Genomic DNA, 18022 nt, shown 5'->3' with positions numbered 1-18022 from the left:
CGTAAGATCAAAAGTAGGCCACTCAGCCCATCAAGTCTGCTCTGGCATTCAATGAGATCATGGTTGATCTGATAACTCTCAACTCCACTTTCCTGCCTGTTCCCCATAACTCTTGGTTCCTTTCAGATTAAAAATCTGTCTATCTCAGCCTTGGATATACTCAATGACCCAGCCTCCACTGTTTTCTCTAGTAAAGAATTCTGCAGATTTACTAACCTCTGAGGGAAATTCCTCCTCAGCTTTGTCTTAAATGGGTGACCTCTTATTTTGACTCTCCCACAAGGGGAAACTACCTTTCCACATTGAACCTGTCAAGCCACCTGAAACTCGTGTATGTTTCAATAAGGTTGCCTTTCATTCTTCTACATTTCAATGAGTACAGGCCCAACTCGACCTCTGCTCATTAGTCAGTCTCTCCATCGTGGGCCTTCTCTGGACTGCCTCCAATGGCAGTATATCTTTTCTTAGATAAGGGGAACACAACTGTTCTCAGTCTGCCTGCTGTGGTCTGACTAGTGCCTTGTATACTTTTAGCAAGACCTCTTTACTTTTATACATCGCCTTTGAAATAAAAGCCAGAATCCCACTCGTCTTCACTATTACCTGTTGAACTTGGATGCTAACTTTTGAGATTCATGGCACCAGGAGTTCCGATTCCCTCCATGCTGTAGCTTTCTGCAGTTTTTCTCCATTTAAACAATATTCAGTTCCTCGGTCCATCTTGCCAAAATGCATAATCTCACATTTTCCCATGTTATATTTTGTCTGCCTAGATTCTGCCCACTCGCTTAAACCAGTCTATACCCTTCGGTATAATCTTGATGTCATCCTCACCACTTGCCTTCCCACCTATTTTGTGTCATCTGCAAATGTGGCTACAACACATTGACATCCCTCATCTGAATCATTAATATGTATTGTCAATTAGTGTGGCCCCAGCACTGATCGTTGTGGCACACCACTAGTTACAGGTTGCTAACCTGTAAATGACCCCCTTATGCCAACTCTCTATCTTCTCTTAGTTAGCCAATCCTCTAAGCATGCTAAAAATAATTATTAAAGTAATAATCATAGAATCCCTACAGTGTGGAAGCTGGCCATTTGATTCCACACCAACCGTCTGAAGAGCATCCCACACCCCTACCCTATCCCTGTAACCCTGCATTTCCCATGGCTAACCCACTTAGCCTGCCCACCCTTGGGCACTATGGGCAAATTAGCATGGCCAATCCACCTAACCTACACATCTTTGGACGCAGTCAGAAGTCACACGACACCAGGTTATAGTCCAACAGGTTTATTTGAAATCACAAGCTTTCAGAGCGCTGCACCTTCATCCCGATGAAAGCTTGTGATTTCAAATTAACCTGTTGGACAATAATCTGTTCTTATGTGACTTCTGACCTCGTCCACCCCAGTCCAACACTGGCACCTCCACATCTTTGGACAATGGAAGGAGCACCCAGAGGAAACCCATGCAGTCACGGGGAGAATGTGCAAACTCCGTACAGACAATCACCCAAGGCTGGAATTGAACCTGGGTCCCTGGCGCTGTTAAGCAGTAATGCTAACCACTGAGCCACCCTAAATAAAAATGATAACAAATTAAAAATAATTATAATGGCACAACTAAAGTGAAACAATCGCAAAGCATCAGGGCAGCACTGTCAGACAAAGACCGATAACCAAGTTCTGCAATCAATGAATATGGACAGACTTTATGATTTTTGATTCACAGAATTGAGTCAGTGCCGACACCGTGTTATCTCAGATTCTCCAGCATCGGCAGTTCCTACCAGCTCAGTGCACATCATGTTCTGTAACTCTCAACATGAAGCATTGTGAGCTGTGCAATCACAAGATGAGGTAGGCGATGAAAGCGCTAAAAATAATCGCTGAGTGAATGCATGAACAAATGTGAATTGCAGCAAAGTACATAGCCCTAGTGAATACAAATAGTAACATTAGACAGCACTCAGGTGCAATCTTTACACCTACAAGTTGTTAGTTTCAGAGATGTTAGCTAAGATTCAACAAGATAAAAAGTCAGCATTTGCATTAGGGAGCAAGACTCTGTTAAACTCTGTGACTGAGACAATTGGGTGCTACACAGATATGTAAACCTACCCTGGCCTAAGTTCATTCACAGCACATCAATGAAAAGATTATATAAAAGTGCGAATTTTCAGACTTGCCTTAAACCTGGGATGCTAAAGTGCAGCTCCTCAGTCGCTTCCCTGTTGCTCAGATCCCAGTCAGTTACACTCCAGCAACTGGCATTGGACAGATAGCCTCTGGATACCCACTTTCTGCCAAGCTTTGTGCTAATTTTATGTTAATTCAATTCAATGCTAATTGACATAGTTCTCGTACCAAGTGCAGGGGAGGCACAGATGGGCTCAGTGAGACTGGGAGCATCAGCCTTCAGCCACGTGCTTGGCATTTCCTTATAGGACAATGCAGCCTTTCAAATACAATCCAGCTGCCATCATTTGGGAAATGATCTCATTTGTAATGCATAATAAAAGCTTATGAATAAATTGTTCTGCAATTCATCTGTTTAACAGTTTATTGGGTCTATATTGGTATACAGAATTTCACAGCTCAGAAACAGATTTAGCTAGTGGTAAATATTGGCAGAATATGGATATTAGTCTGATGTCAATAAAGAGAAGCATAACCAATTCACTCAGAACCATAAATTAGTTACAATGCAGGAAGAGGCCATTTGACCCATCATATCTGTACCAACCCTCTGAATGTGGAGTGCACATTCCCTGCACTCTCCCTGTAACTCTAACCCTTCATTTTCAAATAACAATCCAATTCCCTCTTGAATGTCCGATTGAACCTATCTCCATCACACTCTCATGCAGTGCATTCCAGACCTGAACCACTCACTACACAAGACAATTTCTCCACATGTCTCCATTGCTTCTTAGAAACTGTGCCCTATCATTCTTCATCATTCCACCAATGGAAACATTTTCTCCCTATTATCTTCCCTACCCTAACCCATCGAATTTGAATGCCCTGATCAAATCTTGTCAACTTTCTTTTCTCCACGGAAAACAGTCCCACCTTCGCAATCTATCTGTGCAACTGAAGTTCTTCATTTGTGTAACAACTCTTGTGAATATTTCCTGCACTCTCTCAAATGCCTTCCCATCCTTCCTATAGTATGGTGACCAGATCCAGACACACTACTCTAGTTGAGGATGAATCAATGTTTTAGTCAAGTTTAATATAATCTTCTCACTGTTGTATTATAAGTCTCTATTATTAACTGCTCTTCACCCGTTCTACTACCATTAGTGACTTATGCACACATACATCCTGGTCCTGCTACTCCTGTACTCACTTTAGAATTGTACACTTTTTAAAAATATTGGCTCTTTTGCCGTTCCTGTCAAAATGCATCACGTCACATTTCTCTGTGTCAGAGAACGCCTCACTCAATGTCACTCATACCTTATTTCATCTCATCCTGTCAACATACTCTTTTAGTCCTTTCTGCCTCCTGAAAAGTGACCATGGCAGAGTTTATTGGAAGCTTCTCAGCATTACTCAAAGTTTCTTGGTAAACTTCAAGATTAACAAAAGGTAACATCACTCATCCAACCCACTCACCCCCCGAGGTCTGCCTGATTAGCCCCAATGGTACATTTTGCATGGCGTGAGGCTGGGTGTCAATCACTGCATCCTCCTCACCTAGCCGCAGAGCCAGTAGTGACCACTGCTCTTCGTGGCACTGCTGAGCAGTTAGGCCCTCTGATTGGGTGGCTCCCCTTTAAAGGCAGGCAGGTATCATCAGTTCTTTGCCACTGTCAAACTGTAAACCTGGGCTCTGCTGACAGCTGAAATGGGTATGACCCGTCTACTTTTAGCTGGACCTCCAGAAAGAGCGATGAATTTGCCCAATATTCCAGCTCAGGGCTAAGTAGACCTTCATAATAGATTAGAATAACTTTGTTACTGTTGTAAACCAAGTATGAATTCTCTCTGAAGACTCTTGAGCTCATTTTTATTTCTCCTCTTCATTGGCTGGCAATTTCACAACATGATGGCCTTGGTGACAATTAATTTGGCCAATTTCACTTTTCAAATTAAAGTGTAACCTTTGACTGGTAGGCCTTGTATGAGACGCAGAGGATGCTGTGGCTAATAAATATTTTGCTTTCATCTACTTATATATAAACTTCAGAAGTTTAAATGGATATTGGGTTTGGGTTCTGGTGCCTTTTCAATGGGAGAGCACATCAACATTTCCTTTTTTTTAATTTATTCACTCATGGGAAGAGGGCATTGCTGGCTGGACCAACATTTATTGCATATCACTAGTTATCATTGAGAAGGCAGTGGCGAGATGGCTTCCTAAACCTTTGCAGTCCATGTTCTGTAGGTTGACCCCTAAGGCCCTTAGGGAGGGAATCCCAGGATTTTGACCCAGCGACAGTGAAGGCATGGCAATACATTTCCTAGTCAGGATGTTGAGTGGCTTGGAGGGGAACTTGTAGCTAGTGATGCTCCAGATAGGGAAGGTGACTATTAATCAAGAAGCCCAAAGTGATGTTCTGGGGACCAGGGTTCAAATCCTGCCATGGCAGATAGTGGCATGTAAATTCAGTAAGTATCTGGAATTAGGAGTCTAAAGATGACCACAAAACCATTGTCGATTGTCAGGAAAAGCCCATCTGGTTCACTAATGTTCTTTAGGGAAGGAAACTGCCATCCTTACGCAGTCTGGCCTACATGTGACTTCAGATCCACAGCAATGTGGTTGACACTTAACTGCCCTGTGGGCAATTAGGGATGGGCAATAAATGCCAGCCTAGCCAGTGATGCCAACATCCCATGAATGAATGAATGAATGAATGAATACAAAAATATCTGCAGCCCTTGACCTCCTAGATGGAAGTGGGTTTGTAAGCTGCTGGCTAAGGATCTTTGGTGAACTTCTGCAGTGCATCTCGTAGATGGCACACACTGCTGCTACTAAGCATTGTTGGTGGAGGGAGTGGACGTTTGTGGGTGTGGTGCCAATCATGCTTTGTCCTGTTTAGCTTCTTGAGTGTTGGTGAAGCTACACCCATCCAGGCAAGTGGGGAGTATTCCAACACACTCCTGCCTTGTGCATTGTAGATGGTGGACAGGTTTTGGGGAGTCAGAATGTGAGTTACTCGCTGCAGTATTCCTAGCCTCTGACCTGCTCTGTAGCCACTGTGTTTATGTGGTGAGTCTATTTGAGATTCTGATCAATGGTAAATCCCAGGAAGTTTGTACTGGGAAATTTAGTGACGATAACACCAAGGATATAGTTAGATTGTCTCTTACTGGTGATGATCATTGCCTGGCATTTGTGTGGCGTGAATGTTACTGGCCACTTGTCAGCCCAAGCCTGGATATTGACCATGTTACATTTGAACATGGACTGCTTCAGTATTTCAGGAGTCATGAATGGTGCTGAGCATTGTGAAATCATCAGTGGACATCCTTACTCCTCACTTACGACAGAGGGAAGGTGATTAATGAAGCAGTTAAAGATGGTTGGGCCTAGGACACTACCCTGAGGAACTCCTGCATAGATATTCTGGAGCTGAGTTGACTGATCTCCAACAACCAGAACCATCTTCCTATGTGCCAGGTATGACTCCAACCAGCAGAGAGTATGGCTCCCAATACCCACTGATTCCAGTTTTGCTAGGGCTCCTTGATGCCACACTTGGTCGAATGCAGCCTTGATGTCAAGTGCTGTCACTCTCACCTCACCTCTGGAATTCAGCTCTTTTGTCCATGTTTGAACCAAGGCTGTAATGAGGTAAGGAACCGAGTGGCCCTGGCAGAATCCAAACTGGGCGTCACTGAGCAAGTTATTGCTGAGCAGGTGCTGCTTGATATCACTGTTGGTAACACCTTCCATCACTTTAGTGATGATCAAGAATAGACTGATGGGGTGGTAATTGGCTGGTTTGGATGCATCTTGCTTTTTGTGTACAGGACATAGCTTGGCAATTTTCTATACTGTCAACCCAATGTCAGTGTTGAGTTGTCCAGTGAGTGATAAGTCCCTCCAGGTTAGTTTGAGAATTTCAGTTTAAATTAAAAGGAAGCCAGATAAATAAAAGAGGTAGAAAAGCATATAAAGATATGTTGATGGGCTAATATTGAATAAACTGCGACAAGTGGGACACTTGACAGGGGTTCTCAACAGACTGAAAGGATTATTCCCCTTGTGAGTGGGACAAGAAATGGAGAACACAGTTTTAAAAAAGGGGGTCTTCCAAATAAGGTGACCATGAGGAGAAATGTTTTCTCCCAGAGAGCTGATTGTCTTTGGAACTTGTTTTTCCAGAGAGCGGTGGAGGCATAGAATCATAGAGTCATAGAATCGACATAGGGAAAGGTCCTTCAGCCCATTACATCTGCGGGGCAGGGTCAATGAATATTTTTAAGACAGAGGTAGATAGATTTGACTAACAAGGAAGTCAAAGAGTGTAGGAGGTAAGCATGAAAGGGGAGGTGAGGTTACATTTGAATCAATTACGATCTGATTAAATGGCAGAGCAGGCTGAAGGGGCCAAATGGCCTATTCCCGCTCCTAAATCATAAATACAAACAATGGCACAGAACTCATGTTTCTGTGCTTTCACATAACGATAAATTTGAATTCAACATAAAGGAAGTAAAGTACTGGCGCCAGCAGAAGTTACTCAAAATCCAACCGCTGGCCCCATGTAAGGGAGACCTGTCCTCCTGACATGGACATAACAGGCCATGTGCCTTCAATCCACAGCAATGTGATTTCTTCCAAACAACCTTCTGATGTGCTCAGCCACAATATTCTGTTCAGGTTAAATACGTCTGGACATTGTTAGCATGTGAAAGCAAATCCCTAGGAGGAGAAAAAAATCAACACCTAATACTCAATACTCAAAATGGTGACAAAGTCTACAAGGTACGAGGTATTTACTCAATGTTTTAGAGTGTCTAAATGCCAAAGTCCCCTTTCCAAATGGTATTGTGCTGATTTTATCCACTGATTTGAGTCAGCGCCTGTATCTTTGTCTAGCTACATTGCGGAGTTCCACAGCCTGGTGAAGAACAGCAGACCGAAGACTGGGAGGCTGACGTTGCCTGACAAAGTTCCATTCGCCATTATTTTTATGCCAGCATTAGCTTGTTATTTTTTGGCTGGCAAATAAAGAAATCACAGGCAGACACTTATAGACTGAAATACCATTTCAGTCAATGTGTGATACTGATTGTAACCAGTACCAACAACGTTTGGGTCTCGTGATGCAGCAAGGTGAGATAAGCAACTGCACCTCCCAAAGTAAAATTCCAAATATAATGATGCCCCAGAAAACTCTGATAATAGTAGAGGTGGGAAATTGATGTGGGCGGCACAGTGGCTCAGTGGTTAGCACTGTTGCCTCACAGCACCAGGGACCTGGGTTCGATTCCACTCTCGGGTGACTGTCTGTGTAGAGTTTGCACATTCTCCCCGTGTCTGCGTGGGTTTCCTCTGGGTGCTCCGGTTTCCTCCCACAGTCCAAAGATGTGCAGGCTAGGTGGATTGGCCATGCTAAAATTGCCTGTAGTGTTCAGGGATATGTAGATTAGGTGGGTTATAGGGGGATGTGTCTGGGTGGGATGCTCTGAGGGTCGGTGTGGACTTGTTGGGCCGAAGGGCCTGGTTCCACACTGTAGGGAGTCTAAGTCTAAAAACAGACTGTTAAGGGTTCCTAATTCTGACTGGAGGTATTTCTAGACCTATCACCACACGGTCTTGAGCCTCCAACCATCTTGCTCTCAAACATCCTGACAGTACTGTTCATCTCATAGAACATAGCTTTCCAACTGCACACAACAAAGAATATCATTAGATAATAAGGTGTAGAGCTGGATGCACACAGCAGGAAGGCTGACGTTTTGGGCCTAGACCCTTCTTCAGATTTTTCTTGGAAACAAAATGTCAGCCTTCCTGCTCCTCTGATGCTGCTTGGCCTGCTGTGTTCATCCAGCTCTACACCTTGTTATCTCAGATTCTCCAGCATCTGCTGTTCCTTATATCTCTGAGAGAATATCATTAGCTGCTTGAATGTTTCTTGGCTGTTGTAGGCCAAGCCAATGCATTATTGACTATTTTATTGTACTAATCACTTTGAATCATGTAATCAGGCTTTAGTTTCCTTCCTATTAATGAATGTAAGCTGGTTGTGCTGAGGTTCTGTGTGCCGGGTTTATCTCACGGCGGCGGGGCAGGCATCAAAGAAAAAATTGGTGTCCTGACTGAAGAGATGCATTGTGGGCATGAGAACAGAAGATAATGGTCAAGCAACAGATTATTGCTAACAGTCTGAAATTGTGTTAGAGCAATGGGGGAACTGTGTCCCTGTGACCAGGAAGATAAGGGAGTTTGAGATAATACTCCACACAGCCACTTTTCTTCAAGCGCAGCCTTAAAGGAAGGCCAGAGAAAAGACATCTCTGGTAAGAGCTTCAAACAGGAACATGATGTAATTAAAAGTTAATTAAATGGAGCAAAACCAGATATTATGTTGTATGGCAAAATCACAGCAAGGGAAGATGTATGAAGAAAATCTTCATCAACAACTTGCAACTGAGTCGAGTTTAATCGACTCTCCAACGTCACACCAGGAGATCTGATGATGAATTCACCACCTGAGACAGATCTTGGATTATTGGCTTTCCAAGCACCCACTCTAATTGTGAGAATGTACCATTGCTTCATTGTGTAATAACCCTGTATCAAGTCAAGTTGGACAGTATCCTAGCTGTTCTGTGCATTAATACCTGGACCAATACCTTTACCCAAAAAGCGGGGGAAGGGGTCTGGGTTTATGGTGTCAACAAAACATTTTCCTCTAGTATGGTTACAACTAAGAAAGAAAAGTTTCCAAACAAAATGAAAAAAAAGACATTTTTATATCAAATGACTTTTTGCCTCTGTTTCACAAAGAAGTGGCCTGGATATTGATCTTTCAACCAGGAGGGTTGGCCACCCAACACACATGGACAATCAACCACTCCACTCCAGCCATGAACCTATTGAATGACGGGACAGGCTTGAGGGGCCAAACAGCGCACTCTTATTCCTATTTCTTATGATCTTAACAGATTTGCTCCCCACTGGGAACCAGCCATGCTACAATAATTTCCTGTCATCCCTGCTTCTCCAAAGCTTTATCAGTACTGAGTACATTTTCAACAAAGCTGTCTGTAACTCCGTTCGCAGCAGATTGAATGGACTCATCTGTGCACCAGTTTCTGAAAGTGCCACTTAAATTATTGCATGCATTAAATTGCTCCATTCAATTCTTGCTAATCAATATCTTTTGCAGCATCTCTTGCAAACACCAGCTTGAGAGCTGATAGTGTAGTAACAGACAATGAAATTGCTCTGCAATATCATTGGTTAATGGTTAAGACATTTGGCAGTATCTACTCTTGGGGCCCCTCCTCTACAATGCACATTCAGGTGGGAGGTCCAGGAAACCTGGTCCTTTGTGCCTTGCACCCCTTCATCTATCAGATGTTCCAGAGATTGAGGTCTGTTCTGGTTTATGTACCCAACCTCCATGCAAGTGATTGGGTAAAAACAGGGAGCTACTGAGGGTGAATCACTAGGCCTCAGTGTGTGAATACTCAAGAGCTGAGAATGAACTTTGCTGGTGGTGTGGGTGGTGTTGTGAACAAGAGAAGACAGGACGAAGAGATTAAGGATGGGTTGTTGACTTTCAGCAGAGGAGTGGGGTGTCCTGAAGGGCAAAATTGACAGTAAGGGTAGAGATGTCACGATTGAGAGTGACAGAGGTTAAGGTGAAAGTTTTAGCCTTTAACTTTGCCCATGCAGTTTAGCGCTGGTTTTTGCTGGAGGTGCAGGTTTCTAAGGGTGCAAGCCAAAATTACAAGGGGGAAGCAAAAGCGAGAGTTAGGCCCGCTTATTCTCATGTGGAATGACTAATCCCTGCTCCACACATGGCTAATGAAAATCTCAGCCTGGAATTTCACCACAGTGGAAATTTGAAGTCCTTCCCTCAAACACACGGCACTTCCCATTTTCACAGTGGGGAGAGGATAAGATTGAGTCATGGAGGCAGCTTGCCATTTAAACTACAAACTGCCTCTGCTCTGTATTTCAGTACCACAAGGGTGTGATGCCTGAAATGTGCTGAGTACAAGCATAGATATCATCCTGGGATATCTCTATTGGAGATCAGGTAATTTTCAAGGATGGTTAAGTGCCCTTTGGGATTGTTAAGTAGGCATCATTCTCAGGTGAGATCCCCCAATTTATTTCAGTTCCATACAGATGTGCCAAGTTGTCAAACTCCTGGATGAGAAGAGACTGACAGGCTCCCCTTCCTTATCCATTCACCTCCCTCCATTGTTGACAAAAAGAACCCTCTCTTATATCTGCTTTTCCACCAGACCAAATGAGTTTTAAGTTTTGTCAAGATCAAATTTAATCAGGTTTATCAAATTAACAAAAATGTGAGTATTTAATTAATAAACAGGAAAAGAAATAATAAAACAACTTACATGCATACAAATTAGGAATAAGAGGTCAATTCAACAAAAAAGATAAAAGTTAAAAAGACATAGACAGATCAGTGTCTGAGTTCCATGCAAAGTAGCAGTGACATGTTACATTCGTTATGATGGATGATTCTGGTAGAACTATGATTAGTAGATAAACGGTGGATTTCAAGTTCCTGGATCTGCAGGTCAGCTGAAGGGCCATGTTTTAACTGCAGTTTGACCTGTTTTCAGCAAAGAGAGAGATAGATTTCAATTCATTGCATCTGCAGTGCAGGGGTGACTAGGGATTTTCTCAGCTGTGACCCTCACCGCACATACAGACCAGGGTTGGAACTGGCTTTTAACTCCTTTTGTTAAATATTCTTGAAAACAGAACGCACAAACCACTGTCATCCAAACCATTCTCTGTTCTTCTAACCTGCTCACAGTTTGAGATACTCACAGACCATTACAGTTCAGTTTGCAGTGCATTTCTCCTTTTGAAGTTTTCTTCAGGCTTGATATTCCTAGATTGCCTTCATACTGAGGATAATCCAAACAGGCTTTCCAGACAGTGGCTGAACTACATTGCTCAGAATTTACATTCTCAGTTATTTTTAGGCTATATATTCTCTTTAGAAAAATATCTGTTGCTATTAAATGTTCGATATGTCTGCAGATAATCCAGATTTATGCTAAATGCATAAATGTTAAGTTCATTGGAACTGTAAATGCACTCATCAAAATCAACTGTCAGTGTCAAGAAGACCCTGTCAAAACAAACTGTGAAACAGAGTTGTCAAACAATCAAGGCGTTTAAATGACCTGCTCTTTAACTGTTCAATAAATATTGGGACTGTTAAAGAAGGTCATTGCTTGCTACCTTGCACTGTCTGTTAACATAAAACAGAGGGGTCCCTCTACTGGATTAGTGATGATTGATTGATTTCATAAACATTCATTACCACAGTAGTGTGTCTGTCATTTTATAGTTTGAAAGACCACTCCAGTGGTTATAGACTCTTAGAAGTGGGACCAGAAATAAATTCTAATGCTTTTTTATTGTAATGAATTATGTAGTTTAATCTTACGTATGAGTATGTTATTTGCAACATAGTGAAGTCTTATAATGCCTATTTAGAACTTTATTTAAAAAGAATTTTATATTATTGTCTCATCTCTGCTTGGGTGGGTACTAGGTGAGTTGGCATGGTAGTTGTTGGGCAAAGGGTGATTGGTGAAAGAACAGCTTGAGGGCAATAAGTTGGCATGTTGTCTAAAAAGGATCATGGGGTGTGAGGTGAGGGGCATAAGTAGACATGAAGGTTATGAGGGTCTGTGGGAGATGGGTACAGAGGAATAGATTCAAATGAAGGGCATGAGGTCATGGAGTTAGCAGAGGGATATATGGTGGCATGGACAACAAGCTAAATCTCTAGCCTAACAAAAAACAGATGTAAAGGAAAGAATTTCACATTCTGCATAGTACTTGCACCGAGAAGGTTAAACATCAAGACCTTTGGCTGCATCTCACGGTAAAGTATTCAAGTTGCCATGTAGCACAGTGTTGGCTAGAGTCTTCATGAATGAGAACAGATTTATTATCTGTCAGATGATTTACACGTATTTTTAAATTGTGTACTACATAGAATTTATAACTCTAAGACTATTTGGCCCAACTTGTCTAGGTTGGAATTCACTCTCCTCCTCATTTAACCTTATCAGGACATATTCTTTTTCCCTAATGAACAATATAGAGTCATAGAGTCATACAGCATGGAACAGACCCTTCAGGCCAACCTGTCCATGCCGACCATAAACCCAAACTGAACTAGTCCCACCTGCCTGTGCTTGGCCCATATCCTTCCAAACATTTCTTATTCATGTACTTATCGAAATGCCTTTTAAATGTTGTATCTGCACCCATCACTTCACCTGGAAGTTCATTCCACACACGAACAACTCTCTGTGTATAAAAATTGCCCCACACGTCCTTTTCAAAATCTTTTTTCTCTCACCTTAAAAATATGCCCCTAGTCTTGAAATCCCCCACCCTAGGGAAATGACAGCTGCCATTCAGCTTATCTATACCCCTCATGATTTTATAAACCTCTATAAGGTCACCCCTCAACCTCCTATGCTCCAGTGAAAAAGGTCCCAGCCTAACCAGCCTATCCTTATAACAAACCCTCCAGTACCAGCAACATCCTGGTAAATCTTTTCTGAACCCTCTCCTTCCTATAACAGGGTGACCAGAACTGAACACAGTACTCCAGAAGTGGCTTCAGCAACATCTTGTAAAACCTCAGCATAATGTCCCAACTCCTATACTCAAAGATCTGAGCAATGAAGGTTTCCATTTAAGTATCTCTGTTCTATTCACCTCAAATACTTTGGGTAGTGATGAGTTCCAAATTGTAACCACTGTCTGTACTTTTTTTAAGATCAGGAGAACATTGCCTTTGCTTTTGCCACATTAAATGTGAATCCTGAGGGTAAACTAATGACTGGTTTTGAAACAAAAAGCAGCTGCGGTTTGGCCCATTGCATTGGCCTGTGAAATGGAGCTTTCGTGTTGAGCACTGTTGAGGAGAGTTTGACATTTCAACTCCTGGATAATATAATTATTTTTGGATCCTTACGGGGCAGGCCCTGTTAAACAGAATTCAGTACATTGAATTTCTGTTTACAGAGAAATATTGACTTATGGGCTGTGGCTTATTTATTTTCATATCAGTCACGTGCCAAAGCAAAATTTAGTTTCAGAATTTAGATTCATTTTTCACTGTTGTAATGACTCTACCGTAAGGACCCAGACAGAACTGTCTAGTAAGTGATGGACTGTGGTAGTCATACCATAGAATGCAAGATATTTGGCTACTTATATCATTCTATTCATATTTCTCGCTCACAGACGAAGCAGAACTTTTAGATCCATTACGAATTTGCTTCTTCACTTGTTAGTTGTGTTTTAGCTGACTTTTCTCTGCTTTCTAATTAGTTCTTGTCTAGATTTGTTTGGTCACAGAATTGATTGCAGAATTGCTATGTTGCAGAGGGAGGCTGTTCGGCCCATTGTGCCTGCACCAGCTCTCTGAATGAGCATTAGGACTTGGTGACATTATCCTGCCTTTTCTCCCATAACTCTGAATATTATCTCTATAGAAATAATCATTTATTGCCCTCTTGAAGCCTCAACTGAGCTGTCCTCCTCCACACTTCCAGGAAGCATGCTCCAGACCAATCCTGTGTGATTTTTCTTTCCACAGCATAGTTGCTTCTTTTGCGAATTACCTCATATTTGTGCCCACTCGTTCCTCATCCTCTTATATCATTTCATTACCGAGATAACCAATTGATCTCCCACGCTGCTGCTCAAGTAGAAAATAGTAGCTTGCAGCAACAGACATTTTTGTTTCAATGTTTGCATAAAATACTGGCTGCAGGTCACTTTGAGGTACAAATACGCACAACAGTCCCTTTTCTCCAAAGGACCTCATCACATGCTTCAATTTTACCTGACTGGAGAACAGAAATGCTTTTAGTTATTGACAAGAAGTCAGAAGTAATATACATATCCTCTTTCCTTTAGTGATCAGTATTGTTTTGAATTTCCTTGCATTCTTGGTAAGCAATCAGTGGTTGTCAAAAGAAACAAGTCATTTTGAAAGTTAGCCTACTATCACTTTGAACAAATTAAATTTTGCAATGATAAGATCAGCAGGCATAAAACACCAGCCTTAATTACATATTTTACTGCAAATGTATGTAAAATATTCATGTTTGTTCTACATTCATTTCTGTCTTCCAAGATGCTGGAGATTGCAGGTTTGGAAGGGTTTGCTGATAAATGTACCGAATGCTGAACAGTTAATGTGAGGTAGAGAATGTCAGTTCTGGGGTTTTATTTGATATGATAAAGTATCCACAGAAACCCATCACGATATTCAGAATGTGAAGATGTCTGCTGTGTTGGGGATCAGTTACTAAGTGCAGGCAATTCCGTTACAACTGCACTACACTGCAGAGTTACCTGCCTGCTGCTGTGTGGTTTATTTTGATTAAATTGGTGGTGCTTCCCTTTTCCTGCTGAGTAGTGTGCTAACTAACACGAGGCATGGAAACTAACAGGGTCTTACTACAGCAAAGGGCAAGCCATGTTCAATCACAACTACATTCCTGGTGTGTAGCATCCCTGAATGCCTAGACATTGCACTTTCACTAACTGTCCTTTCTCAGCTTCAAAAAGCAAAATTGCTCATGGGTCTGAATCTATTTATTACAGTACTGACTGTGTCAACTCTTTATCTGGGCTGGATTTTATAGGCCATCATGGCTGCCGCATGTCCCTCAGCTAAAGAGTTGGTACGGAGTGGGCTCAGGGAAATAATTGCAGTCATTTAGTGTCATAGAGGTGTACAACACACAAAAAAAAGGCTCTTTGACCCATCTGTGCTGATCAAAAATAACCACCTTACTATTCTAATCCCAATTTCCAGCACTTAGCCTGTAGCCTTGGCATTGCAAGTGTACATCAAAATACTTCATAACTGTTAGGAGGGTTTCTGCCTGCACTACCCTTAAGACACTGATGTCCAGATTCCCACCATTCTCTGGGTGAAAAGGTTGTTCCTCACATCCCTTCTAAATCTCTACCCCTTAAATCTATGCCCCCTGTTCTTTGATCTTTCCACCAAGGCGATAAAGGTCCTTCCTGGCAACCCTGGCTATGCCCACCCATAATTTTATACATCTCAATCATGTCCCCCTCCCTCAGTCTCCTCTGCTCCAAGGAAAATAACTCCAGTTTATCCAATCTCTCTTCATAACCAAAACTCTCTGGCCCATGCAATATTCTGGTAAATCTCCTCTGCACCTTCTCCAGTGCTATCACATTCCCTCCTACAATGTGAATTCCAGACAATACTCTAGCTGTGGCCTAACTGATGTTTTGTACAGCTCCAGAATGACCTCTCTGCTCTCAGCAAAGGCCAGATTAGCAGGGTCTGATGAAGAGGATGCGGGAGCTGGGGAGCATAAAGTTTGAGAGGTCCAAGTTCTGGTGTGGGGGTGTGACGGAGATGAAGGGAAGTGTGATCTTGAGGGATGTGGATGTCTCAAATGGGCACAGGGGTCCCACAGGAAACTTGCTCCATTCATTCCTGCCATGAGTAAAATAGCTGGGCTGGGAAGACACTGAGCTGGATGAGCCATTTAAATACTGTGGCAACATGAGCAGGTCAAAGGATAGGAATTCTGTGGTGACCAACTCACCTCCTGACTCCCCAAAGTCTGTCCACAACAAACAAGGCACAAGTCAGCAGTGGGATAGAATACTCATCATTTGTATGGATGAGTGCAATTGTATCAACACACAACAATTTCAGCACTACTCAGGACAATGCAGCCAGCTTCACTGGCTGTCACCTTCAACATTCACTCTCCACCACCAATGCACAGTAGCAGCAGTGTGTACCATCTACAAGATGCATTGCAACAACTCTCCAAGGATCTTCCAAACCTGCAATCTCTATTGCCCTGGATGACAAGGGCAGCATAAGTGAGAACACCACCACCCGCAACTTCCCCTCCGAACCACACACCATCCTGTTATTTGCTGGAACTCCCACCCTAACTGCATTGTGGGTGAACCCACCCTAAATGGGCCGCAGCGATTCAGGAAGGAAGTTCATCACCTAGTCCTCAAGGGCAATTAGGGACGGGCAACAATTACTGGCTGTGCCAGTGACATTCACATTCCACGAACAAATTTGTGTTTAGAAAAAGATGGTTATTAGTTGGCTTCACAAGGCCCTTAATAGGCCCATGTGTGGAGAAGTGACCTACTCAATTCTCTGCTGTACCGTATCCCCCATGACGTTCCATCCAGATCGCAGCAGTCTGTTCACTGATGGGAAGGTCTTGTGCTGGATTTAACAAGCAGCCTCCTTGCACGCACCATCACCGGCATCCAGTCCGCCCCATCTTCAATCCTGCTGGTGGGGGATCTTATCAAATCCAGCACCTGAGGTGCCTTTACTGACTGTATTCATTGTAAAATAAAGATTTGCTGTACTTTTACTCTAAAAATAGCGTGTGCAAAAGCAGTTATGAGACATCACACCCCATGGAACTGGAAGCTGAGCCTGTCATGTGGTCCCTTACCATCCTGCTGGGCGGGAGGAGGGCAGGTAGTGTCATAGTAACGGCACCAAGCTAGCAATCCCAAACCCCAGCTAATGTTATGGGGACACGGGTTTGAACCTCACCAAGGCAGATGGTGAAATTTGATTTCAACAATGATCTGGAATGAAGAGATAGCTGAAAGGTGACCGGGAAACATTGTTTATTGTCATGAAAAATACTCACCTGGTTCACTAATGTCCTTTAGTGAAAAGACTCTGCCATCCTTACCTGGTCTGGCCTGTATGTGACTCCAGACTCACTGCAATGTGACTGACTCTTAGTGCAGGATGGACAATAAACATTGGCCTTTCCAGTGACATCCTCATTCCATGAAGAAACATTTTTTAAAAAAGCTATGCATAGGCCTGATCTTATTACATGTAAACATCTTGTACAAGACCACAAAAAGGTTTTTACTGACTGTATGACGGTTATAGCCCATGGAAATACTCCTCCTGTGGGGTTTTTATAGACAAGGCAAAACATTTGGTATTTGGTCTCACTTACATAATTTATTCCATTCCAAATGAACAGTTTGTTTTAAGTTTCTCAGCTCCAGCTAGAATCTTTGCCTTGTTAATTTCTTGACACTTTAAATATAGATCAGCCGCAAGCTGAAATGAGAGTTATCCCACTGACTGTGAGCCTTGGTACAAAGCAGCAAATTGATTCAGAGAACATTCATTTATAATCCTGCAACAATTGGCCTGAGTATTTAACCCAGTTCTTTTGTCCATTACTAAACTGCAGCAACCAGATCACTTCACACTTTTCTAAACTCTAAATTCATTGTTCAGAGGCCACAAGAATGAAACACAATATTGGGATTGGCAATGGGGAGGCTTGTCATGGTGACTAACCTAACCTCACATGGTTTACATATATATGTGTGTGTGTGTGTTTGTGTGTGTGTGTGTGTATGTGTTTGTGTGTATGTGTGTTTGTGTTTGTGTTTGTGTGTATGTGTGTTTGTGTTTGTGTGTGTGTGTGAGTGTGTGTGAGAGTGTGTGTGTGTGAGTGTGTGTGTGAGAGTGTGTGTGTGTGTGTGAGAGTGTGTGTGTGAGAGTGTGTGTGTGTGAGTGTGTGTGTGTGAGTGTGAGAGTGTGTGTGTGAGAGTGTGTGTGTGTGAGTGTGTGTGTGTGTGTGAGAGTGTGTGTGTGCGTCTGTGTGTGTGAGAGTGTGTGAGAGTGTGTGTGTGTGTCTGTGAGAGAGTGTGTGTGTGTCTGCGTGTGCGTGTGTGTGTTTGTGTTTGTGTGTGTGTGTGTTTGAGTGCGTGTGTGTGTGTGTGTGT

At 42.6% G+C, this 18022-nt stretch overlaps 2 protein-coding genes across 2 annotated transcripts in view; both read right to left on the bottom strand.

Moving 5' to 3' along the window:
* The window catches only part of hepacamb (hepatic and glial cell adhesion molecule b), a 361487-nt gene that overhangs the window by 115284 nt on the left and 228181 nt on the right, over nucleotides 1-18022 (bottom strand). The gene's annotated exons all lie outside the window — the stretch shown is intronic.
* The window catches only part of fez1 (fasciculation and elongation protein zeta 1 (zygin I)), a 96798-nt gene that overhangs the window by 43839 nt on the left and 34937 nt on the right, over nucleotides 1-18022 (bottom strand). The window contains exon 2 of the mRNA XM_048615339.1: nucleotides 7803-7860. Within this exon, the coding sequence (XP_048471296.1) occupies nucleotides 7803-7860 (58 nt within the window). The remainder of the gene's footprint in view (nucleotides 1-7802; nucleotides 7861-18022) is intronic.

Source organism: Rhincodon typus, chromosome 32, assembly GCF_021869965.1.
Source record: "Rhincodon typus isolate 14 chromosome 32, sRhiTyp1.1, whole genome shotgun sequence".
Classification (NCBI taxonomy): Eukaryota; Metazoa; Chordata; class Chondrichthyes; order Orectolobiformes; family Rhincodontidae; genus Rhincodon; species Rhincodon typus.
Note: the sequence above shows the minus strand (reverse complement) of the source record. Positions and strands in the feature narration are given on the sequence as shown.